Below are 25,524 nucleotides of genomic sequence, written 5' to 3' on the forward strand. Positions count from 1 at the left end.
CAATCTCCGATGTAATAGATATATCTTTTCTACCAAAGCCTCTATTTACGAAAAAAAAAATTAATTTCGGAATTAAAAAACAACAATTCGGTGTGTTTTAGGTCGGACTTTGAGTCCAATCATCGGTCTACCTAGAGGGCAAGGTCAAATGTTTGCGCATGCGACTGCTTAACCGAAAGTTCAAATCCGGGTTTAATGCAAAATAACGTCCTAGCACTGATGAGTACCTGACCCACTTATGGAGAGTAAAGGAGCTGCTTGGAAGTAGAGCGGATCACACCATCCCTTTCTACGATGAGGTCACATACAACAGGTGAACTCTACTTACACCATGGACCGTAAGGTTCGATAGGAAACTTTACTTAAACAGAATGTCGTCCCCCTCCATCACCCCAACACCCTCATTGTGGATTCCGGCGACGTGGTAGTTCGGCCCTTGCTATTTGTATGTGTTTTTTTCTGCATTCATAACTTTAGGGGTCACCTATTTATATCGTCTACAAGGAAGGGAGATCGAGTAGGGGGTCCTGCATAAATTAAAATATTGTGGACGTCGCTTGACTGGAGTCGAATCGGTTCCACCTGAGTGACCACGAGTTAAATATAGCATCTATATAATTTTATATAACAATAAACAACTACACACTTAAAAAATATTGTGCAAATTATAAAATAAAATACTTAAAAAAAACTTTTTAAAAAACCACGTTTTTCTTGTGGACTAAAAAGTAGAAAATAAATTTTCATACATTTGATGACAAAAAACGTGGGTACGTTCACCATCAAATTTCCCGACCCATCTGCCCGACCCACGTTTTTTGTCATCAAATGTATGAAAATTTATTTTCTACTTTTTAGTCCACAAGAAAAACGTGGTTTTTTAAAAAGTTTTTTTTAAGTATTTTATTTTCTCCTTTTTAGTCCGTTGCTACACATGAAAAACGTGGTTTTTAAAAAGTTTTTTATATAGTTTATTTTCTACTTTATCTAATCACTTGATTAAGTATGACTTGACTAAGTGTTTTTAAATACACGGACTAAAAAAATCTTGAGCGACCGATACGCTTTAAACAGAGAAAGGGTGTAATTTACGTTGCTGGCGTGGAGATCTACTCACGAATCACGTGATCAAATCTCCCATAAACAAACAAATAAACGCGAAGCTGAGTTAAGGAAAACGTGTTTATGTGTATTTTAGCATGCCCAGCGTACCAACCGTGTCACCGTTAACAATGTGTTACCGTGTCCGTTCTCCTTTTTAGTCCGTTGCTACACATAAAAAACGTGGTTTTTTAAAAAGTTTTTTTTTAAGTATTTTATTTTCTCCTTTTTAGTCCGTTGCTACACATGAAAAACGTGGTTTTTAAAAAAGTGTTTATAAATACACGGACTAAAAATCTTGAGCGACCAGGATTCGAACCTGGGTTGTCGCGGCCACAACGCGAAGTACTAACCACTATACGATCACGGCCAGCGCGCTCACATCGATTGGGGCCGAAGTAACTGTGTCAATAGGCCTCCAGTCTTGTCGGTATCTTTAGAAATCATGTCCTCAATTTTATGGTCCTTGGGGCGTAATTAAATTAAGCTAATTACGGTCACTAATTGCTAGTTTTTATAATTGCATCTGAAATTGTTAGGCGAAAGTAGCATGCATGCCAAATTTCAGGTCTCTAGAGCAATCAGTAGTGGGCTAATTTTCGATGTCAATTTTAACAACAAACATCCAAACAACCAAACAAACAAACAAACGCGAAGCTGAGTTAAGAAAAACGTGTTAAAAAAACAATAGCATAAGAGCAAAATGAAATTGAAGACGTTCCTTTTTAAAATACTAAAGTAACGAACTAAAAATTTTAAGTTAACGCTGTTGAAATTCAAATTAGCTGTATAATATTAAGTATTAATTTATAAGGTTGCTTTGATAGTGAATTAAATAAATACTTGAGCATTAACGTTTTACATCATATACAGTCAGACTGAAAAAAAGTTGTTTCGCTTTAAAAATCTATTCAACATAGATCTATATTTAGTGACCACCTTTTTATAAAGGTTTTAAAATTTCTTACCGTATTTGGTTTCTAAAGATAGTTAACTCTTCAAACTAAAGTTTCTTGCACTGAAAGTGATAACTTCCCCTTAATATAAAAAAAAATCATGGATCGAAAGCAAACGTGAAATATAGCCAATAAGAAGTTCTTACTGGTTCATAAAACAATAGTCTACAACTTGAGAATTGATTCTTATTCTTCCTTGTTCTTGGTTTTGAGGTTGAAAGGGATTTCATCCAACACAATTAAGTATATCATAACTGGTTATGAGCCATGTAGGCCGTTGACTGCAATTTCAACCTGCTTTTCGTTTTGGATTTGCTTCCATAGCCTTTGTACATGGTGTCCGGTCAAAAACCCCCTGGACAAAAACCCCCTGGACATAAACCCCCCGACATAAACCCCCTGGACAAAAACCCCCCGCGACATAAACCCCCTGGACAAAAACCCCCCGCGACATAAGCCCCCTGGACAAACCCCCCCCCCCCCCCCCGCGATATAAACCCCCCTGATAATAACCCCCGGACTGAGGTTTATATAAAGAAAAAATAATGATGATGTGAACCAAGAAATTTTAAAAAATTACATTAAATTAATTTAATTTTTTACGACTAAGAAAATAGTTTCTACCTAAAAAAATGCTTTTCGAAATCAAGGAGTGACCTTAGTTGTATTTGATCAAAGATCGGGCACCGACAACACCTTAGATATAGGTCATCCACATGTGGGATCAAAGCAACACATTCTTAACAATTCAAAAGATGTGAGGGATTCACCGGCAGAAGCTTGGTTCATATCCACCTTGGCATACAGAACCATGGTATAAATATAAAATCAAATTTATTTCTCGACAAATCGTATATTTTCTGGAATGGAGTTCGTTCAATCCAATAAAGGAAATTTAAAGGTGATTTTTGAAGGCTATGTTTATGTCAAGCAAAAAGATCTGGCGAACGGCGTTGTGTCATTTGAGTGTTCCAAAAGACGCAACAAGGCAGAATGCAAAGCAAAAATATTCATGGTGAACAGCTTGTTGGACGATGTAATGAACATTCGCATGGACCAGAAATTTATTGACTTTATTAAAAAGGAACAATCTCTCCAAGAGGTTTATTGTACACAGATTAATTCAGGTCACTGTTTACCAAAACAGAAAAAAAAATATATTGATAGCAGCTCTCGAATTTTAACTGTTGTTAAAAATTTTAATGAGTCCACCATTATTGAGTATTTGCGAGGCATCGCTCACAATCTGTCTTTAAATAAAAATAAAAGTTTTTCCTAATGTTTGTTTTGTATTTTTATATTAATTTTGTTTCTCGTCATCTTTGGTTTTTCCTTATATAAACCTCAATTGGGGGGTTTTTGTCCAGGGGGTTTTTATCGAGGGGGGTTTTTGTCCAGGGGGTTTATATCGCGGGGGGTTTTGTCCAGGGGGTTTATGTCGGGGGGTTTATGTCCAGGGGGTTTATGTCCAGGGGGTTTTTGACCGGGAGCCTTTGTACATCCAAGTTCAAACTACAAGGCAGCAGTTGTTTGATTTTGGAGTTGTCTCTCCTAGAAGGGTTGTCGTCCCCAGCTATCGAGCCTCATCTGCCCAGGGGTTCGAATTCGGGACTTATCGGTTCAGCAACAATAAGCTTTACCGACCCGACCACGCCGACCTCCTATATTTTACCACAAACAAAAATAACTAATTGTTTGTTTGAATTAAACATGTATGGAAATAGAAACCCGACTATCATAACATCTCAATTAAACCTGAGCTACAGGCATCTAGAAATCAAACAGGTTACTTATTTCACAGCTGGACGATAGTTTGTATTTATGGCTCTGTCATTAACAATACTTAATGTGTATCCACACACCAACATTTTCTAAGAACCTCTTCACTCACTATTTTCTCACCGATATTCTACCTTACCCTACTTCATACCTGCTCCCACACGTATTCTCATACCAACCACCCCCACACCGGGCTTCCACCAGCTTCCTTCTTCACCCTTCTCCCACCAACCATCCCACACCCTTCTCCCACCAACCCCCCCACACCCTTCTCCCACCAACCACCGCACACGCTTCTCCCACCAACCACCCCACACCCTGCTCCCACCAACCACCCCAGACCCTTCTCCCACCAACCACCCCACACCCTTCTCCCACCAACCGCCCCACACCCTTCTCCCACCAACCACCCCACATCCTGCTCCCACCAGCTTCCTACACTCTTCTCCCACCAACCACCCCACACCCTTCTCCCACCAACCACCCCACACCCTTCTCCCACCAACCATCCCACACCCTGATCCCACCAACCACCCCACACCCTTCTCCCACCAACCACCCCACACCCTGCTCCCACCGGCTTCCTACACTCTTCTCCCACCAACCACCCCACACCCTTCTCCCACCAACCACCCCACACCCTGCTCCCACCAACCACCCCACACCCTTCTCCCACCAGCTTCCTACACCCTTCTCCCACCAACCACCCCACACCCTCCTCCCACCAACCACCCCACACCCCACACCCTTCTCCCACCAGCTTCCTACACCCTTCTCCCACCAACCACCCCACACTCTTCTCCCACCAACCACCCCACACCCTTCTCCCACCAACCACCCCACACCCTGCTCCCACCAACCACCCCACACCCTTCTCTCACCAACCACCCAACACCCCACACCCTTTTCCCACCAACCACCCCAAACCCTGCTCCCACCAACCACCCCACACCCTTCTCCCACCAGCTTCCTACACTCTTCTCCCACCAACCACCCCACACCCTTCTCCCACCAACCACCCCACACCCTTCTCCCACCAGCTTCCTACACTCTTCTCCCACCAACCACCCCACACCCTTCTCCCACCAACCACCCCACACCCTACTCCCACCAGCTTCCTACACTCTTCTCCCACCAACCACCCCACACCCCACACCCTACTCCCACCAGCTTCCTACACTCTTCTCCCACCAACCACCCCACACCCTTCTCCCACCAACCACCCCACACCCTTCTCCCACCAACCACCCCACACCCCACACCCTACTCCCACCAGCTTCCTACACTCTTCTCCCACCAACCACCCCACACCCTTCTCCCACCAACCACCCCACACCCTACTCCCACCAGCTTCCTACACCCTTCTCCCACCAACCACCCCACACCCTTCTCCCACCAGCTTCCTACACTCTTCTCCCACCAACCACCCCACACCCTTCTCCCACCAACCACCCCACACCCTTCTCCCACCAACCACCCCACACCCTACTCCCACCAGCTTCCTACACCCTTCTCCCACCAACCACCCCACACCCTTCTCCCACCAGCTTCCTACACCCTTCTCCCACCAACCACCCCACACCCTACTCCCACCAGCTTCCTACACTCTTCTCCCACCAACCACCCCACACCCTTCTCCCACCAACCACCCCACACCCTACTCCCACCAGCTTCCTACACCCTTCTCCCACCAACCACCCCACACCCTTCTCCCACCAACCACCCCACACCCTTCTCCCACCAACCACCCCACACCCTACTCCCACCAGCTTCCTACACTCTTCTCCCACCAACCACCCCACACTCTTCTCCCACCAACCACCCCACACCCTTCTCCCACCAACCACCCCACACCCTACTCCCACCAGCTTCCTACACTCTTCTCCCACCAACCACCCCACACCCCACACCCTACTCCCACCAGCTTCCTACACTCTTCTCCCACCAACCACCCCACACCCTTCTCCCACCAACCACCCCACACCCTGCTCCCACCAACCACCCCACACCCTTCTCCCACCAACCACCCCACATCCTGCTCCCACCAACCACCCCACATCCTGCTCCCACCAGCTTCCTACACTCTTCTCCCACCAACCACCCCACACCCTGCTCCCACCAACCACCCCACACCCTTCTCCCACCAGCTTCCTACACTCTTCTCCCACCAACCACCCCACACCCTGCTCCCACCAACCACCCCACACCCTGCTCCCACCAACCACCCCACACCCTTCTCCCACCAACCACCCCACACCCTGCTCCCACCAACCACCCCACACCCTGCTCCCACCAACCACCCCACACCCTGCTCCCACCAACCACCCCACACCCTGCTCCCACCAACCACCCCACACCCTGCTCCCACCAACCACCCCACACACTTCTCCCACCAGCTTCCTACACTCTTCTCCCACCAACCACCCCACACCCTGCTCCCACCAACCACCCCACACCCTTCTCCCACCAGCTTCCTACACTCTTCTCCCACCAACCACCCCACACCCTGCTCCCACCAACCACCCCACACCCTGCTCCCACCAACCACCCCACACACTTCTCCCACCAGCTTCCTACACTCTTCTCCCACCAACCACCCCACACCCTGCTCCCACCAACCACCCCACACCCTTCTCCCACCAGCTTCCTACACTCTTCTCCCACCAACCACCCCACACCCTGCTCCCACCATCATTTCTAGGCACACAGTCCCCAGATACGTGTAGATAAAGTAGAACTGTAAAATATCTCGTATTTCTTTGTACAGGGCATGGTCAGTGTGTAGGATGGAGGGACAGGCAAAAAGGGGTGGTCTTTGCTTATGTTCTCTCTCGTCTGCTACACCGTTGTTTTAAAATTTTCATGCCACAACCGCGCAGGCTGTCAAAGATTTAACAGCCAAACATTGTCATGCCCCAGCCGCGCAGGCTGTCAAAGATTTAAAAGCCAAACATTTTCATGCCCCAGCCGCGCAGGCTGTCAAATACTTAACAGCCAAACATTTTCATGCCCAAGCGGCGCAGGCTGTCAAAGATATAACAGCCAAACATTTTCATGCCCCAGCCGCGCAGGCTGTCAAAGATTTACAAGCAAATCGGTAGAAGAATGAATGGTGTACTCACATACTAACATGTTTGTGAGAAGATAAATACATATACACACATTCAGAGTTAAACACAATATAGAGATTTTTAATTTACTTCAAGCAACAGTCGTTAAACATAACCCTTTGGACAAGTAAAGAATGTTTGTATAATTTTATTATAGTTAATATAGTGATGAATACAAATACATTTTACTAATAGCACTAAGGTTATAATTAAAAGAAGCGTAATTTGGATGTATAAATAAGAACTTAGCCTTAACAAGCCATCATCTGTTTGTTGTACACAGCTTTAACTGTTACTTAAATTATGTCTTATTTTGAATCTTAAATTTTGGTGATTCAATAAACCAAATCTAGCCCAGGTTGACCTCAGGGTGGTTAGAATTTATATTTTTGATCAGCAGCCGGTCACCTTCATCAGACGCGATCCAGTTGAAAAAGTCGAACCGGTACTTGGTAGTACCAGGTCTCTGTAAATCGAAAACGAAATTTAGCTATTATTTAGGCATTACTTTAAGGTTTCGGGAAACAGCATATGATCGTATGAAATAAACGTATACAGCAATGCTACAAACTCCAACAGGACAGACTACAACGGACTAAAACATGTGAACATTTCACAGACTTTATAGAAACCTATATATATATATACATATACACATATATATATATATATATATATATATATATATATATATATATATATATATATATATATATATATATATATATATATATATATATATATATATATATATATATATATATATATATATACAGGCACATGTGTATTTATAAATATATCATCAATGGCTTCTACTGCATGGAGTAGAATAGTCGTGATTTACATATCAGACTTCTTTATGTAAATTTTATACAATCTCAAACATTTGAATAGGCTCTTACAGTTAAACTGAGCCGCTGTTAAACTCATGATATTGGCTGTTAAACTCGTGATATTGGCTGTTAAACATAAAAACATAAATTAGAACTGTTTAAAAAAAAACTCACAATGTCGTGGTCACCGACAGCTGCCACTTTCTGAACGATTTCAACCTAAGAAAATATTCAGGATAAAAGGGAAGTTAACCACATTTTCATACAAATTAATAAAATGTATTTGGATTTAATAATGTAAAGCTATGTTACGCCTACAGACGACTCAATGGAAAAATTAAACTAGAGAACAACTTATTATCGAAGGTTGACCAGTGTTTAGTAGTAATGAAAGCTGGAGGACTTTTACTCACATAGTCAAGGAACCATCCTGAGTTCCAGCCGTGGTTGTTGTGTCCTATCTCAATAGATCGAACCCGCCCCACGTTGTTGGCGTGTACCTGGGGAGATATGCTCAAATTATTTTTTAGATGTAACGAACATGCGAATGTAGAGATTTAAAGAAACAAGCAATTTAAAAGCCGCATTACAAATCTATCGGAACTGGAACACGTTTTAAAAAGAGAAGTAGGATATAGAACATGAACAATATTTAAATTAAAAAAAAAAGACTAATGTAAATAGTATCAGAACTAAACGAAATACAGTTGGTACTTTATACTATTGACTCAAGTGAGTTGAAACCTTTTTTATCACATATCAAAACAAATAAAACAAATAGATTCGTTTATCGGAACATAATCCCAATCATAAACTCCAATCATGACATAACACATAGGTATGTAGATACAACATACATTTTGGTACTTAATTGTTTAAAATTATTTTTTTAAAATTAAATTTAAATCCTACTAAGCGAAAGTTGATGTCAGATTACATAGTCATCAAATCATGAGCGTCGTATCAAGTTTCTAAAAAACATCGGTTCGGGAGAAGGGGGTTAAAATTCGTTCGCAAGCTTCAGCCTATGACGGAAAGAAATAAGAAAACAGACATGACAAGAAATCAATTTAGATCTTGCAAAAAAGTTCAGTCCTCTAACTGGGTAGGCTAAAAAAAAATTAACACCTATTTGTTTATACTGCATTTAAAAGTATTTTTAAATGATCTTCGTAATGATTTAATGAATTTAGAGAAAATGTCATCACTGAAATGTCAACAGATGTCACAAACTGTAACAAGACGTCACACAGCGTCACAGAACGCTCACCGTAAACGTGTCCGTGTCGCCCTTCTCAAAGTTGCCGGCCGACTGATTAGGCATGACCAGCCTGCCGGTCGAACCGCTGGAGCCGAATATAGTCATGAACACCAGAGCATCAGTGCCGGCATTGGCTCGACTACCGGTTTTTATGGTTATCGTGTAGTCGATATTTTCAGAATAAGCTGCGAAAATTGATAGAAAATAAATTTCTATATATAAGTACACTATAACCCACAACACCTATTGGTATACTAACACCTACACCTTGCATCTTAAAGCCCTTTCTACACCGATCCCTACACCGCCGCTTTCACCTACACCTACACCTAAACCTAAACCTAAACCTACACCTACACCTACACCTACACCTACACCTACACCTACACCTACACCTACACCTACACCTACACCTACACCTACACCTACACCTACACCTACACCTACACCTACACCTACACCTACACCTACACCTACACCTACACCTACACCTACACCTACACCTACACCTACACCTACACCTACACCTACACCTACACCTACACCTACACCTACACCTACACCTACACCTACACCTACACCTACACCTGCACCTGCACCTGCACCTGCATCTGCGCCTGCACCTGCACCTACCTCTACCCCTACCCCTACCCCTACCCCTACCCCTAGTCCTACCCCTACCCCTACACCTACACCTACACCTACACCTACACCTACACCCACACCCACACCCACACCCACACCCACACCTACACCTACACCTACACCTACACCTACACCTACACCTACACCTACACCTACACCTACACCTACACCTACACCTACATTTACACCTACACCTACGCCTACACCTACACCTACACCTACACCCACACCCACACCCACACCTACATCTACATTATTGCATTTTATTTTATTTTTTCATGACCAGTCATACACGCAGCATTTAAAACTAAACCCCTCCCCCACCGCCACAATAAAAGGTTGAACCATAACCCATAACATAACCCCCAGTACACATTACAGTAAACTTAACTTACTTGCAGAAAATAAAACACTGTATCATGGATGTTACTTTAACAAATAACAAATATAAATCAACAAATGCGAGGAAAAAATAACTTGCCTGCATGTACCAGCATTACTACACAAATCAAACCCAAACATGACGTGATATTCATTTTGCTTGTGTAGTAGTTGAAAACCGTCGTTAAATAATAATTTTATGTAATTGGTTAGACCCTCAGTACTTGAAAACAGTCCTTAAATTTTAATTATGTGTGATTTGATAGATCATTACAACCAAATTTATACCGTGTCTTATGAGAGCGTTGCAATATGTAAAGTTCAATGACCTTACTATTATGTAGTCCGGCACACCCATACCGAGAAAAGCATTCAGTTAAAACGTTCAAAACATATTTACCTCTAGAACCCTCTACTGGTAGTCCTGACCGGGTTACCACCTGTCTGCGACAAAGGATAAAATATATTATTTTCTATTTTTCTCATCAAAGGAATCTTTACATTTCAAATTATTATTGCGACCAACCATTTCTATTTTGGGGCCGTTTTTGTTTTTGTTTTTCTGTACTAATAACCTAAAGTGAGTGGTGGGGAGGGGGGGGGGGGGGTGTGGGGGTGTGATGGTGGTCCTAAAGATGTATCTATTTATTTTTTTTTTAAATTTCTGTCCTGGGGTAGGGGTATATAACAATTGAAACTTCGGGGTGGGGGGGGGAGTAGTTGAAATGTCGCAGGAAGTGGACAGTGAACTATTTTCAAAATACTTTTGCTCTATACAAATTTATATATTATTTTCATGCTTGGGAAATAGGGGGGGGGGGGTGCTTTGCTAGAGAAATGTATGAAAGAATCCTTCCGTCGCGGGTGGACTGGGGTGGGGTTGGGACCTCAAAATTAACTTGTTTAAATTTAGTATCAAAATACGTATATGTAACAATAAACACAAATAATTTAACCCGCATACACACTAAAAGGATATTGTGCACATTATTGTTATTGAAAACAAACTAGATTTGAATGTTATTAGAAAGCAGTATTTAGATGTAAATAAAAATTGTACCTCCACGTTAAGCGAGTGATGAAGGAGACACATACTGATGTCAATAAACTGGATGTGACTTTACGAATCATTGTGTTTTACGTCAGACTAAAATATTACTTTTAAACTTTCCTTTAAAGATAGACATGACATTTAGAAACCCTGCGACAGTATTTGGTCGATAAGGTAGACATTAGTTAAAATAAAAAATAAAATCTCGCGAAAGATATTACATATATTTTTAAATATATTTTATTTATATTTTTGAATGCGTTTTAGATTCTACTTTTCAATAATCAAGAACAAATATTTCTGAAAAGAATGAATTGTATTTATATTTTTAGAATTATTTGAATGTTTTAAATTAGAATATTATTCCTTTTTTTGACATACAGATAGGAAGTGGGGGGGGGGGGGGCGGTGGAGGTTCGTCCAGAGTGAACACGTGGGGACGGGAAAGGCGATTGGGGAAGGGGGGGGGGGGAGGGATGTACAAAAAAAGTTTTTTGTGCTTTTCTTTTGGATCTCACTGAACATGAGGTAGTAGTTTTATAAATGATTTCACAATGCGGAGCGTGGGGCCGTTTAACTTTTTTTTTTTGTGTGTTTGAAGATTAGTGAAACATATGTTGGAAGCTGGGTGGGGGGGGGGGGGATTTATTTTGCAAAGATATCATGTCAAAAGATAGGGACGAACCCGTGAAGAAACACTGTCTAATAAGTAATATTTTGGTTAGTTTAAAGTTTTTTACGTTCAAATGACGGCGGTCTCCATCTTGTTAGTTTTGGAGTTATTGATAAACATGTTGACGCTGTCAGCCATTGGCCATAACATTACACGTTTTCCTAGTTAGAATGGTTGAATGAACTCGTCGACAGTCAGTGCAGCATCAGCCACTGTAGCGTCAGCCGCTGCCACTTCTTGCCATGGGTAGTTGCGATTGAATGGGACAGAGTGGTAGGATAGTAGAGAATACGACTGCTAAACTGAAAGTCTCGAGTACAAATCTCGGGTTTGTGTCAGTAGGGCATCACTGAGTCCACCCAGCTCAAAGGGGTAGCCGACAAGCGTCAGGAAAACAAATGGCGTCTGGGCACGGTATTAAGCACACTATTCCTTCAAATGCCGAGCAGTGTTTCCTCCAGACTTTTTTCTCCGGGGGGGGGGGGGGGGGGGGCACTTGAAATTTTCGGGGGGGGGGGGGCGGTTGACTTTCATCGGGGGGGGCGGATACTGTTAAAAGTATATATTTTCTATATTAATTATATAAATTTCATTTCGTTCGGGGGGGGGGGCGGTAAAAAATGTCTCCCTCCATCCTCCTTTCTCCACCATTACTTACATGTGAAATTTCATTTATCTATCTGAAATAGTACTCAAGTTATAGGCTTTTGAAAAATTCATAGTAGAAAAAGTACCACTTTCGGTTATCGGAAATCGCTCAAAAGTTGATACGGATCTACGATTTTGATAAAATACATATATATGAAATTTCATCAACCTAGCTGTAACGGTACTCATGTTATCGTGTTTACACATACACATACACACACACACACACACACACACAGGCACACAGACATACGGACAAGATTGCTAAATTATGTTTTTCCGTATCAGTGAGGTGTAAAACGTCGAGATTTGTAAAAATCTCTTTTTATTTTTTTGCACGATTACAAGACTTTCTCTATACTTCGTATATACGAGAAAGTAAAAAAAAAAAACCCTGCATCATCACCCTTCATACATGAATACTTAAAACAATCGTCAAATCCCTATGTAAATGTATTTCATTATTTCTTTTTTAATACAATAAAATTGTAATGATTCTACCTTGAATCCCCCCCCCCCCCCCCCCCACGTATCTGCTCCACTGTGAAGTACATCATCCTCACATATCTGTAATCCCCTCCCCTCTCTCTCTCTCTCTCTCTCTCTCTCTCTTTTCCTGGAGTATGACGTCATGTTGGAAGACCCGTTGGTTCTTGTAGAAATTTCCATTCACTGGAAGCCTTCCCGTCTAGATTCTAAAATTAGCAATGGTGTAACCCTGCTTGGCACGGTGTACAGGTTATGTAAGCACACGTAAGACATAGGTAAAAATATACCCCACCCCCCTCCCATCACATAAAACACTTAATATAGAAATGACTATCTATCATTTTTTTTTTAAATAAATATTTGTAACGCTTAATAATAATTAAATAAAAGATCTAAGCGGAATGATTGCCATTTTACGAAGAAACGAAATGAGAGAAATCGGGAATTTCAGTGTACAAAAATAACAGTGACGTATGACAACAAACCTATACTACAACATACGAGCTGTCGAGTCAGGCTAATGTTATATGTGTATTTATTTTAGTCTTTTAGTCTGCATATATAAGTGGTGATTACAATAAATAGAGTATAGAGTCACTAAAGTTCTACATTCAGCCAACATACCAGAAAACTAGTGTTACAGTTAGTGCAGGTATACGTATTACTACGGCATAAACAATCCGATTTTTATGTTATAGCTTTTATATAAGCTTACGTAACTGTTAACATAGTAGTATATGTTCTACTTCTGACTCAAAACTGACTGTTGATGATATTCGCAAGTGTTGAATTTTAAAGTATTTAACTTCATAAATATTTTTATATTTTTAAAAGGTAAGTTTTTGTCGTACTAATTATAATGTTTACAAATGTAAATTTTTCAAATTTTATTTCATGTTATCACTGTAAATCAATTTAAAAATAGCATTATGTATTCTAAAAAGTAGAAAAATTGATGTTTTGTTTTATGCTATTTATAGATGCATTTATATGTGGGCTGTCTTTTAATTTGGAGTAATTATATTGTATTTGTAATGTGAATGCAAAGTAGACTAGTGGTTGAAGTTAGGAGCATTGCGAGTTATGGTTCTTTATTCAGTCTTTGTATTGAGTGCTGTTTTTTGGCACTCGTCACCTGATCTTACATGTGTATTTGAATACCTATTAATACTTTAGATAACGATACTTCTACCTCGATTACTACTGTAGACAACGATACTTCAGCGCTGAACCTAACACTTACTTTTCATTTACTTCCTTGATTTAACGCAAAAACAACCTTAAGTCTAACACTAATCAAAAGGCTGACAATGGCTTTTGAAGTTAAAATATCCTATTCTCTGAATACCTTTGCTGTTGGTAATCTATTTATATCATTCTTTTAAATCCTGATTTTTAAAACTACCAGGGACATGCTGTCTCTGTGTTGTGTTCTACGGGAAAGTGTTGGGGGTTGGGGGAGGAAGGGTGGCGGTGTCTACGACACATATCACATGGGGTTACGGTAGAACGACAAACCACACGGAGACTTGTTTTGTTTACATGAGTCCCCTACATACACGGCCCGACTGAATAACATAACGTAAGCACTGCTGTTTTCGCTGACTGCAAGTCTACAATTTGGGGTACCTGAACCGGATATCTATGTTTTGTGGGACGAATTCTAGCCTTGGTCTCCTGATGTTACCTGTATATTTTTATACCTGTGCATTTATGTACATGTATATTTGTATACCTGTGCATGTATATACCTATATATTTGTATACCTGTATGTTTTTATACCTGTATATTTGTATACCTGTGCATTTATATACATGTATATTTGTATACATGTATGTTTTTATACCTGTATATTTGTATACATGTGCATGTATATACATGTATATTTGTATACCTGTGCATTTATATACCTGTATATGTGTATACCTGTGCATTTATATACATGTATATTTGTATACCTGTATGTCTGTGTACCTGATACTAAATGACGATATTCTAACACAAACCGTAATCTCACTCCTAAATTTAACACACATATAAACCTCAAGTCTGAAACCACTAAAGACTAGCCCTAACCCTGACCTCGTCTGTATTGTATTGTAATAGGTAAATACTTCTAATCAATAAGTCCTGATATTCATAGTGCCATAGGACAGGAACTGTGTAAAGCGCCAGGTGTGTGGGTGGAATGGTCTAAAAACGAAGGGGGGGGGGGGAGAGAGTTTCTATCATACATAAGAATGTCCCTATCCTGTAAATACACACTATACAAGACTTGGTTTTATGAAACCTCCTTTACATTCATCTTGACGTCTACACGAGGGAATACACGTTTATACTACAGCTATGTTTATACTGTTAGCCATACCACCCCACGTTAGGTTATATTTTGATTAATAAAAGCCTAAATTCAACCTCCATTACTAAACTTCATATTTTCCATATAACTAAAAATATTATTTCTACTTTTCTTAAACCCAATTCAAAACTTGTACTTAATCTTAAATGTATCAACATCTTTGTTGTGTAACACAGTCAAAACTACTCAACTATTTATAGAAATATAATTAAGGTCACGTGATATTTAAACCCATCTCCTGCTTAACGAAACCCTCCCCCCACCCCCGCACCGACTTACCGCAAACAATAAAGCAAAAAAGATAACCATATTTAGGATTACGACTGCTAATCCAAAAAGCTCGAGTTCGGATCCTTCGCACGTGTATGTTGGCCGTCCTCTAGTCTACCCAACTCAGATAGGTACCTGACGTACGTTAGATGCTGACTATACTATCTATCTATATTCCTAGATCATTGAAACAGATTAACTCTACTTCATCTTTCACATGTGCTTGTGACACAAACGAGTTGAGATAATGATAGTTAGGCGATGATATTTTACATTGTTGGTTTTCATGAATACATATTGTATTTGTCCACAGCTACAGGAAAATGAGTACAAGTTTAATGAGCCCAGCTGTTAAGTACTCACCTGCCTGTTCACCTTTGACCCGTCAAACACAGACCATACTTGCTTATCACGTCGCTCACTGTTTTAGAGTCAGGGAGCGTAGATGGAGGTATTAAACTGGTTGTAAGTTGACTTATATTTTTAACTGACATTGACATTCATGGGTTTACATGAGTTGACATTCATAGATTGACATACATTGACATGCATAGGTTGACATAAGATAACAGGCGTGAGTTAACATTCGTAAGTTGGCATATGTAAGCTGACATTCTCGACCTGACATTTAAGTGACGTGGAATTACAAATGATCAGAAAACGATTAGCTAACACGATGAACTTCAGATCTGTTCAAGTACCGTACAAAGTTCCAGAGTTCACTCAGCTCTTGTACGTACCTAGTAAAAGTTGGTTAATGGTGTTATCTTTATCTTACTCTTCCTACCACGATTTTTAAATCTTGCTTGCTTTTCGCTGTAGACCTCTGTCATAATGGTGTTGAGATGGTGTCGAGATGGTGTCGAGATGGTGTCGACATGGTGTCATGATGGTGTCGATATGGTGTTCCTAATCTTAGTAACCTCACCTATATCGAAGTGTTACTAATTTAACCTACTTAGCCTTCGTCACACAATACGTATTGTTTAGAAATTACGCAACGGCCTTGATAAATACAGTTAGTTGGAGACATGGGCCATCCTATTTTATACCAGCTAGAAAGTTAGTTACGTAATTTTTACTGTTTTGGTGTAGTTTTAAATACACTATATAGTAATTCTTATTTACTAATTTTTGACAACAGCTACAACATATGTTTCAGATTGTTTTATTAACCGCCAACTTCATTCTAAAGATAAAAGGACTCTTTCGTCTTTGAAGAAAGCTACGAGCAGCTCTAGTTTCCAAAATTTGGTTACGAAGTATTCGCACTGATACAAGGTAAATATCAAAGTATTTTTAAAATGCCATGAAGTATGTTAATGAGAACCAACGACGTAAGCAATAATTTATCTATGGGTGACGTTTTAAAGCTAGGTCATGCACAGTGGGAAGGTCTCATTATTCTTCTATACACGTTGTATAACTGGCTCTGTTATAGTGGGTTGGTGCTTGCTACACAGCTTTGATTTTACAAAGTACATCACAAAGTAAAACAAATTATGTTTAAATATTAACGAAATAATAACTATTAAACTTTTTATTTCAAACCTTCTTTTAATGAAGATATGGTATTTAAAATTCACACTAAATTAGTTGTTTTAATAATTAATTAACAGGTATAGGTTTATTTAAGTCAAAATAATTAATCTTAATTCCAACTGCACAACCAATCTATATATGCAGGGCTATTAAGTCTGTATACATGTCTCATTATAATAAGACGAATATACTTCGAACATATATCAAGTTTTGGCGTAATTAATCACCTAATTAGTAACCCAATCATATACCTAAGTGCACGTGGAAGCATGGCACCACCTCAGTGCTGGAGCATATGTCACCTGTCATGTTATTAACACCTGCCCCATTGATCTTATAGCACGTCTGAATCCAGGTCGCTGGACACGTGATGTGCATATATTATGCTGGGTGGATTTTGTACTGTGTGGGACAAGTGTAGTCATTATCCATTGTTATATGTAGTCAACATCTATTGTTATATGGATTCATCATTCATTGTTATATGTAGTCAACATCTATTGTTATATGGATTCATCATTCATTGTTATATGTAGTCAACATCTATTGTTATATGGATTCATCATTCATTGTTATATGTAGTCAACATCTATTGTTATATGGATTCATCATTCATTGTTATATGTAGTCAACATCTATTGTTATATGGATTCATCATTCATTGTTATATGTAGTCAACATCTATTGTTATATGGATTCATCATTCATTGTTATAAGTAGTCATCATCTATTGTTATATGGATTCATCATTCATTGTTATAAGTAGTCATCATCTATTGTTATATGGATTCATCATTCATTGTTATATGAAGTTATTATCCATTGTTGTATGTAGTCATCTTCTATTATTATATTTAGCCATCATCCATTTTTTAGTCCACATAAAAGCATTGATACTAACGTTTACCACTGTGATAGTCATAACATAAAAAAAAATAAGCACCTCTTATCAAGAGCTGCTTGTTTAAATATTTACCTAGCCAAATATGCTTTTCTTGTTTATTCTTAGAACTCGTTGGACTACTAAACTCAAGATATGTAGTTTAAACTGAAAAAGGTAAGGTTATATATTTTACTTCATATCAGTGGTTTATAAATATGCAAGTGTTTTTATAGCTAGCATAATATCAATATATACAGCCTTATATTGCTTTTAATGCGTGGCATTAATGTTTACCTAACTCAACCAATAATAGCAGATGCACCTTGATGTCAATATGCTAAATCAGCAACACAATGAGTGATGTAAGTGTGCAGTCTCGATAAACCAACATAAACACAGTAAACAATATCCGTGTACTTATAATACAAGTGGTAGCTGTAGTGAGGTTTATGCACAGAGAACAAAACACAACGGGTAGTGTTAGTATTCTTACAATTTAAAGACCAATACATGTACAATTTACGTTTCGACCCAAGGTCTTCGCCAGCAGTCAACAAGCTAGTGTGCTGACGAAGACCTGGGGTCGAAACGTCTATTGTAGCTGTAATTGTCTTTAATTTTTGAGGAAACTAACACTAACCGTTTTTAGTATTCCGTGTATTTTAAGCAGTAATGAATTCCATGTAGGTAAAGAACTAGAGCAACTTTATGAGGGTTTTAGGTAGTAGAATATGACAATGTTCAAAAATGTGTAACAAACTTAAGCGTTGATATTTACTTAAGTGGATAGTTAAGCCAACCATATGGCTTACATAAATACATTTTGAAGATTTAAGATGGAGGAGGGATTGATAGAAAATATGTGAGTTTTCTTACGGGTGAAGTGGTGGGTGTGTTTTGTGAAGTGTCTGGACACACTTTATATCGTACCTCTAAAACTGAACCTTCGGTTTGCTAATCAAATGTTCAACCCTTAACTTAAAACACGTTCCATTTTAACCTCTAAATCCTACCCAACCATAACTCCAGCCTTATCGCAGTGCATGTTATTCAAACATAAAGGCTTAGATCAAATTTTAAGACATTGATTATTTACTTAAAACGATTTTACATTTTACTGTCTAAAAGTAAATTGATGCTGTTTCTCGTTTTCATTTAACTAAACTTGCTATAATTTTGATCTTTTCAGAGCCTACAATTTACCTCATCGACTTGAAATTTGCATAAAATATTCAAGATGGAGTATGTGGGATTAACAATTCTAATCACAGCTTCAGCGGCGTGTGTGGTAATTCTTGTGGTGTTCGCTTTGTGGGGGTTTTACAAAACAAGAACTTGTCAGAAATCTAACATCAGTCGAAGCCAGCCATTGGCTAGCGACACCGCCGTGCATCCAATCAAATCGACGCCAATAAGATCGTGGATTGAAAACGAGGATATGTGTCCAATCTGGATCGTAAAGAAAAGTAAAGACAGCAAACATGAAAATTACTATGAAAATATTCTGGATGACATCAGTGGAGGGGATGTAGGAAAGATTCAGCACGATGGAGGAAGGTGTGAATCTCAAGATGCTTTTCTGGTGCATCAGAGTGGAAGAAAATACAAGAAAGATGCTTGTACTACAATAGGGGGATGTGTTGAACTGTGACGTCTACGGTTGTGAGCTTTTGGGGTGGGGTATTGGAGTGTGACAATTTGTGGAGTGAGGTACTGGAGTGTTACAATTTGTGGTGTGAGGTCCTGGGATTTGTGACAATTCGTGAGTTGGGCTCTTGAAGTGTGACGTTTTGTAGTGTGAGATGTAGACATGCAACGAGTTGCTTGGCGAAGACGATGAAACGTTCTGTCAGAAACATATTGCAGGCCATTGATCAAGTGCCTGGGCTACCTTTCCCTCACCCTTCTAACAATTTTATATACAATAAATAAATTGTTGGATGAGAGTTATCAAAGCATAAGACCGACACTTCGCTTTTGTGTCTTAATTGCGATAAGCAAAATTATTAAACACTAGACATATGTGCCATATTTTAATTATTACTCATTCATCATATTTTTAAAAAAAATCTTTAAAAAAAAATCTCTGTTTAAATTTTTCAGTGAAAATATTCAATTGATAAATCTGTTTGCTGTAGCTACTAGACTATTATTAGTTACTTAATTTAATGTGATCTGCTTGTTTTAATTGTTTTATTAACTCATGATGTGGTGTTTGTACTCAATTTTATAATTTTGTTTAAACTTTGCTACGCATATCTTTTCATTTAACTTGAAAATTAAAAAAAAAATAATATTACGAAAACAATTGGAAAACTAAACTATTTTAGGTACACTTTTTAGATCTTTTTACTGAGAGCTAACTGAATTATAGTTAGGTATGTTTTATCCCAGAGGTTTCAGATTAATATAAAGTTACATTTATGTTAGGGGAACTTTACTGGTAGTGCTAAAGTTCTAAATAGACACACACGCACACACACACACACACTAACAAACACACACATACAGATATATACATACAAATATATATATATATATATATATATATATATATATATATATATATATATATATATATATATACCTAAATATACATATATATATACATATAATAGATATAATATTGTAATTACCAAACTAAAATTTAATTTATTAAATACCAGTACAAGTTAAAATAAACACATTCTCAATGGGTAGCTAATATATTAAAATCAAATAATGTCCAATAAAATGAAAGTTTTCAAATTGTCCATACTGTTGATGTGTTGGGTGATGTAGCAACTTTAATGTAATTCTAGATTTTTCTATTTTCTCGCATTATCTCATTGAAAGTGTTGAATCAAACTTAAATTAGAAATGTAGAATATTGTATGTAATATTAACTTCAAGATTATTTTCAACTAGAATAGAAGCAAATGCATAGCATGTCTTTCCAGTGAAAATAAAAACGTTCAACCATGTAAATTACGTTTTCAGAATTTGATCTGTGTAATATAAAAGAAAACAGGTATTAACATTTTGGTTGCAGTTTTTTTTTTTTTAAAGATTAATGTACTGTACGATATTCACACACACCACAGACATACATATACATGGTACACATTCTTTCTCTCAAAAACACACATTACACATACACACACACGGACACGTAAAACATGTACAAGATAAATCAAAATTCAACTCAGAGTTTACAAAGGAAATTCCCGTTACTAAAATTAAACGTGCAGAACGAGCTTGGGAATACCGTTATCCAGTTTTTGGATAATCCCGATATTAACTTTTAATTATTCTTTTTTACCTACAATCTAATTCTAAAGGATCAGTGAATCTTTTAAAGGTAATTTTACTTCACATCATCAAAATTACAACTTGCAGGTTAATGTAATAATACATTACAAAATCCGATTTAAAATGAAAAAAACCCACACATTTATAATATTGTATTTCGATTTACAAAGAAATACATATATACAAAAGTTGTAATGCATTACTTACTTATCAAATTCTTGATACAATTGTTTAAATATTTATAAATCGACTGCCACAAGCATACTAACATCATGTATTTTTTATGTAGGCCCTTTGCAGATTAAAAAAAGGGCTCAAGTTTAATGTTTTGTTTTTGTAAATGATAACATAAATGTTTTTAAAACTGGTCATCCACTTCAATAATTTACTTTTAAAAACGAAATAATATATATATAATTATATATATATATCGATATATATATATATCTATATATCTATATATATCTATATATATATATATATATATATATATGTATGTATATATATATATATATATATATATATATATATATATATATACATATGCATACATATATATATACATATATACATATATATATATATACAAATATATATATACATACATACATATATATATATATATATATATATATATATATATATATATATATATATATATATATATATATAATATATATACATTTATTTTTATGTATATATAAGTATAGACCTATCGGTGTGTAAAGCAATATCTGTATTCACTACACTAACCGCCAGCCTCTAGCACACTATACACAACCAACGATCAATCTTTTGCCCGGAGTTCTCTCGCATTATCGATTACAACACATCACCCAGCCAGAGGGCCAAGTGTGCTGACACTGTGTCACTTCAGTGTCGCCAGCTCAACAAACGATAGACTTGACTAGACTCAGCTGTTTTGACATGATTTTCTCTGTGCTGTAACTAGTCTCTAGGAGGTGTACACACTTGTGTGAGACGGTTTGTGTATACAATGTGTACATTCACAGATTTTATTGTATAACTGTGTAACATTAAGTGTTATGTCTAGTAGGCTGATTTTTTTCTTGTATATGAAATATAGATCTAACGGTTGAAATATAATTTGTATATCAGAATCATTTTTCTATGTGTAGTGTACGGTATAGAAATGAAACAAATTGACGCATACGTGCTTTTAATAACTATTGATTTTTATTCGATTTCGTGCAAAAAAAATATATTGATAGGTTTATAATTTTGTTTTCAACATAAGCTGTCCGAGCAATGTTGTCGGCCTATAATATGCCGTTAATTTTCTTCATGTTATGTCTGCTGAATGAATGAATATCTACTTCTAGAATAATTGGATAAACTAAAATCAGATAAATCATATTTTGAAACATAATGAAGACTGTGCTAGTCTTTGTTATAAATAAAAACAACAGATTCCTTCACCCCCCCCCCCAATGATGTCGGTAACTAGGGTTTCAACATTAAATACAATCTAAATTATTTAAAGTTGTGACACATTATGACCTGGCTTGAATAAAGGTCTAGAATGTGGTGGGGTGAGGCTTTTAAGTTATGTATAAAATATTGCGGTCCTTTAACATTTTTCCAATCGCGATAATTTAAAATGATGTTTAGGTTAACAATAATTCTGGGTACATGTTTTTTTTATAATAGCTTTTACTGTATGTTTATATACAGCAGAAAATGCCTGAACAACACGGACGGCTGAAAAAAGACGACGAAAACAAGATCCGCGTTCATTACGTGGAAATTAAAAACAATATTGATGGGAAAGAATTTACAGATGAGTTTTACAGTCAAGGTGTTTTCACTTACGAAGATAAGGAGGAAATTGACAGGGAAAAAACTCGCTTGGCACGAGCAGAGTTGTTCCTGGGCAAACTTTTTCACTCGGGTCCTTACGGTGCATACCCTGCCTTCGTAAAAGTAGTAAATATTAAATATCAAGGTTTAGCTGAGATATTTAACGAAGAGATACCTGCATCGGAATATCCCAGTAAATATTGTAAGTTTTAGTTTACTTCTATTTACTTCTATTGGCTAAAAATTGACAGCGTCTACGTTCTGTTGATTACCGATCTCCATCATCTTGGTTTAATATAACCCTTGGCAGTCGAAATAAAGGAATCCCTTTAGATCTGCCACTTCGAGTATCAAAACCTTCCACAGCACAGATCGCCATTTTGAATGCGAATCTGTACACCGCGATGGCGGATATTTACATACTGAACGATCCGTGACGTCGTATGCAAGGACTCTATAAGCATTCATACTTTGATATTCTTGTAGAGCTCCTGTATCAAGCAATCCTCCACACATTGACGTCATTGTCTTCCGTATTTCCTCCCTCCTGACCCAGTGCCCTGTACTGTTGTTTTGGAAAAGCCTTTGGTTTGTGAGACATGTCCATACCATCTCAAATTTTCTTGTTCGGACTTTGCTTTGAAGACTTTCAAAGAGACTAAGGGGTCATCCATAAATGGCGCCACGCTTTTTTGACGATTTTTACCTCCCCCCTGCCCTCGGTCACACGTCGTCACAAAAAGCCAGAACCCCCCCCCCCCCCTAAAATGACGTCACACCTCAACCAACAACCCCCCTCAAAATTGCAGTTGAATTTTTTTTAAACATCGATATTTTTCTAAAATCTTGTCTAAACTATTACAATTCATTAAAACAGTTATCTAAAACGCGAAATAACGTCTAAAATTCGTTTTCCAACATTGCTTTTTTATAATACAAAAGTGTGACGTCGCAACATCTGAACCCCCCCCCCCCCTCCCCGTCATCACACATCGTCACAAAATTACGGACCCCTCTGTGACGTCATTTATGGATGACCCCTAATCCAATTAGTGCTCTTTTATACGGACTTCTTAATTAGTTATGTGATCTTTAAAAAAAATTCTTATAGCATTCAACAAATCACAACTTTTTTCTTTATAGATTCATGGTTCGATACGGTGAAAGATGAAAGAAGAGCTAAAATCCCCACCGACAAGGAACTCAGCGACCTGGCCCAGTGTTTCATCTTCAACTGGCAGAACGCCTACCTGGATCTTGGCTTCACCAGCGGCGAGCTCGAGCAGGGCTACATCCGGTTGAAGGAGAACGCGCATGCGCAGATGACTCAGCACTTGGTGACCTTGAAAAATAAAAACTCAGCCTTTACCTTCAAGTATCTGATAGACAAACTGGTAAACCTGGAAAAGGGCGGTAATACATTCTTCGATTGGGACACAATCAAGGCTATTGTCAATGGAGATAATCCAGCACGTTTAGTTAGTTAAACGGATTTTTTTCTATTTCTAAAGATACTTTTCTAATATTTGTTTCGGTTCCATGGAATTCATAAAACTAAACGACACTTCGCCAATAAAAATGTTCTCTGGTTGTTTTTTCTTTTGGTCTTTTGTTTTGTTAGTTTTGCCATGAAAATCAAGCCTCCCCTATTTTCACTTTCAAGCGATCTTTTTGACTCGTCATCTTTCCTGTGGGTTCCACTCCATCTCCTGTCTAGTGATGTTATTACCAGCACCTGTCTAGTGATGTTATTACCAGCACCTGTCTAGTGATGTTATTACCAGCACATGTCTTGTGATGTTATTACCAGCACCTGTCTAGTGATGTTATTACCAGCACCTGTCTAGTGATGTTATTACCAGCACCTGTCTAGTGATGTTATTACCAGCACCTGTCTAGTGATGTTATTACCAGCACATGTCTTGTGATGTTATTACCAGCACCTGTCTAGTGATGTTATTACCACCACCTGTCTAGTGATGTTATTACCAGCACCTGTCTAGTGATGTTATTACCACCACCTGTCTAGTGATGTTATTACCAGCACCTGTCTAGTGATTTTATTACCAGCACATGTCTAGTGATGTTATTACCAGCACCTGTCTAGTGATGTTATTACCAGCACCTGTCTAGTGATGTTATTACCACCACCTGTCTAGTGATGTTATTACCACCACCTGTCTAGTGATGTTATTACCACCACCTGTCTAGTGATGTTATTACCAGCACCTGTCTAGTGATGTTATTACCAGCACATGTCTAGTGATGTTATTACCACCACCTGTCTAGTGATGTTATTACCAGCACCTGTCTAGTGATGTTATTACCAGCACCTGTCTAGTGATGTTATTACCAGCACATGTCTAGTGATGTTATTACCAGCACTTGTCTAGTGATGTTATTACCACCACCTGTCTAGTGATATTATTA

General features: G+C 38.3%; 2 protein-coding genes and 1 long non-coding RNA gene across 7 annotated transcripts; 2 read left to right on the forward strand and 1 right to left on the reverse strand.

The window, feature by feature from the left end:
- Positions 1-7,227: 7,227 nt before the first annotated feature.
- On the reverse strand, positions 7,228-9,216 carry LOC131947883 (lipoxygenase homology domain-containing protein 1-like). Its single transcript, XM_059309266.1, has 4 exons — positions 9,050-9,216; positions 8,193-8,279; positions 7,954-7,998; positions 7,228-7,412 (listed from the first exon to the last, which is right to left on the reverse strand). Exons 1-4 carry the CDS (start codon positions 9,143-9,145, stop codon positions 7,296-7,298), a joined length of 345 nt encoding a protein of 114 aa, XP_059165249.1. The 5' UTR covers positions 9,146-9,216; the 3' UTR covers positions 7,228-7,295.
- A 4,326-nt stretch (positions 9,217-13,542) lies between these two features.
- LOC131947858 (uncharacterized) lies at positions 13,543-18,156 on the forward strand. Its single transcript, XR_009387934.1, has 4 exons — positions 13,543-13,761; positions 15,871-16,022; positions 16,720-16,838; positions 18,109-18,156. It is a non-coding gene; the product is annotated as an uncharacterized LOC131947858 (long non-coding RNA).
- A 3,081-nt stretch (positions 18,157-21,237) lies between these two features.
- LOC131947869 (uncharacterized) lies at positions 21,238-24,662 on the forward strand. 5 transcript variants are annotated; one of them, XM_059309248.1, is made up of 3 exons: positions 21,238-21,322; positions 22,969-23,296; positions 24,238-24,662. In XM_059309248.1, exons 2-3 carry the CDS (start codon positions 22,975-22,977, stop codon positions 24,579-24,581), a joined length of 666 nt encoding a protein of 221 aa, XP_059165231.1. In that variant the 5' UTR covers positions 21,238-21,322; positions 22,969-22,974; the 3' UTR covers positions 24,582-24,662. The 5 variants fall into 5 exon arrangements, with proteins under 5 accessions (XP_059165231.1, XP_059165235.1, XP_059165234.1 ...); XM_059309252.1 differs by having other exon boundaries at positions 21,260-21,322; positions 22,945-23,296; XM_059309251.1 differs by lacking the exon at positions 21,238-21,322 and adding an exon at positions 22,140-22,257.
- The last annotated feature ends 862 nt before the right edge of the window (positions 24,663-25,524 follow it).

Source organism: Physella acuta, unplaced genomic scaffold (genome assembly GCF_028476545.2).
Source record: "Physella acuta isolate Inbredline_101_S28 unplaced genomic scaffold, ASM2847654v3 ptg000610l, whole genome shotgun sequence".
NCBI classification, from domain to species: domain Eukaryota; kingdom Metazoa; phylum Mollusca; class Gastropoda; family Physidae; genus Physella; species Physella acuta.

Excerpts from the sequence above, each read along its gene's own strand:
- LOC131947883 (XM_059309266.1), bottom strand. The coding sequence starts at position 9,145 with ATGACTATATTCGGCTCCAGCGGTTCGACCGGCAGGCTGGTCATGCCT. Across the intron at positions 8,280-9,049 it reads GCGACACGGACACGTTTACG|GTACACGCCAACAACGTGGG; the intron begins GTGAGCGTTCTG and ends ATATCTCCCCAG. Across the intron at positions 7,413-7,953 it reads CTGTCGGTGACCACGACATT|AGACCTGGTACTACCAAGTA; the intron begins GTGAGTTTTTTT and ends TTCGATTTACAG.
- LOC131947869 (XM_059309248.1), top strand. The coding sequence starts at position 22,975 with ATGCCTGAACAACACGGACGGCTGAAAAAAGACGACGAAAACAAGATC. Across the intron at positions 23,297-24,237 it reads GGAATATCCCAGTAAATATT|ATTCATGGTTCGATACGGTG; the intron begins GTAAGTTTTAGT and ends TTTTCTTTATAG.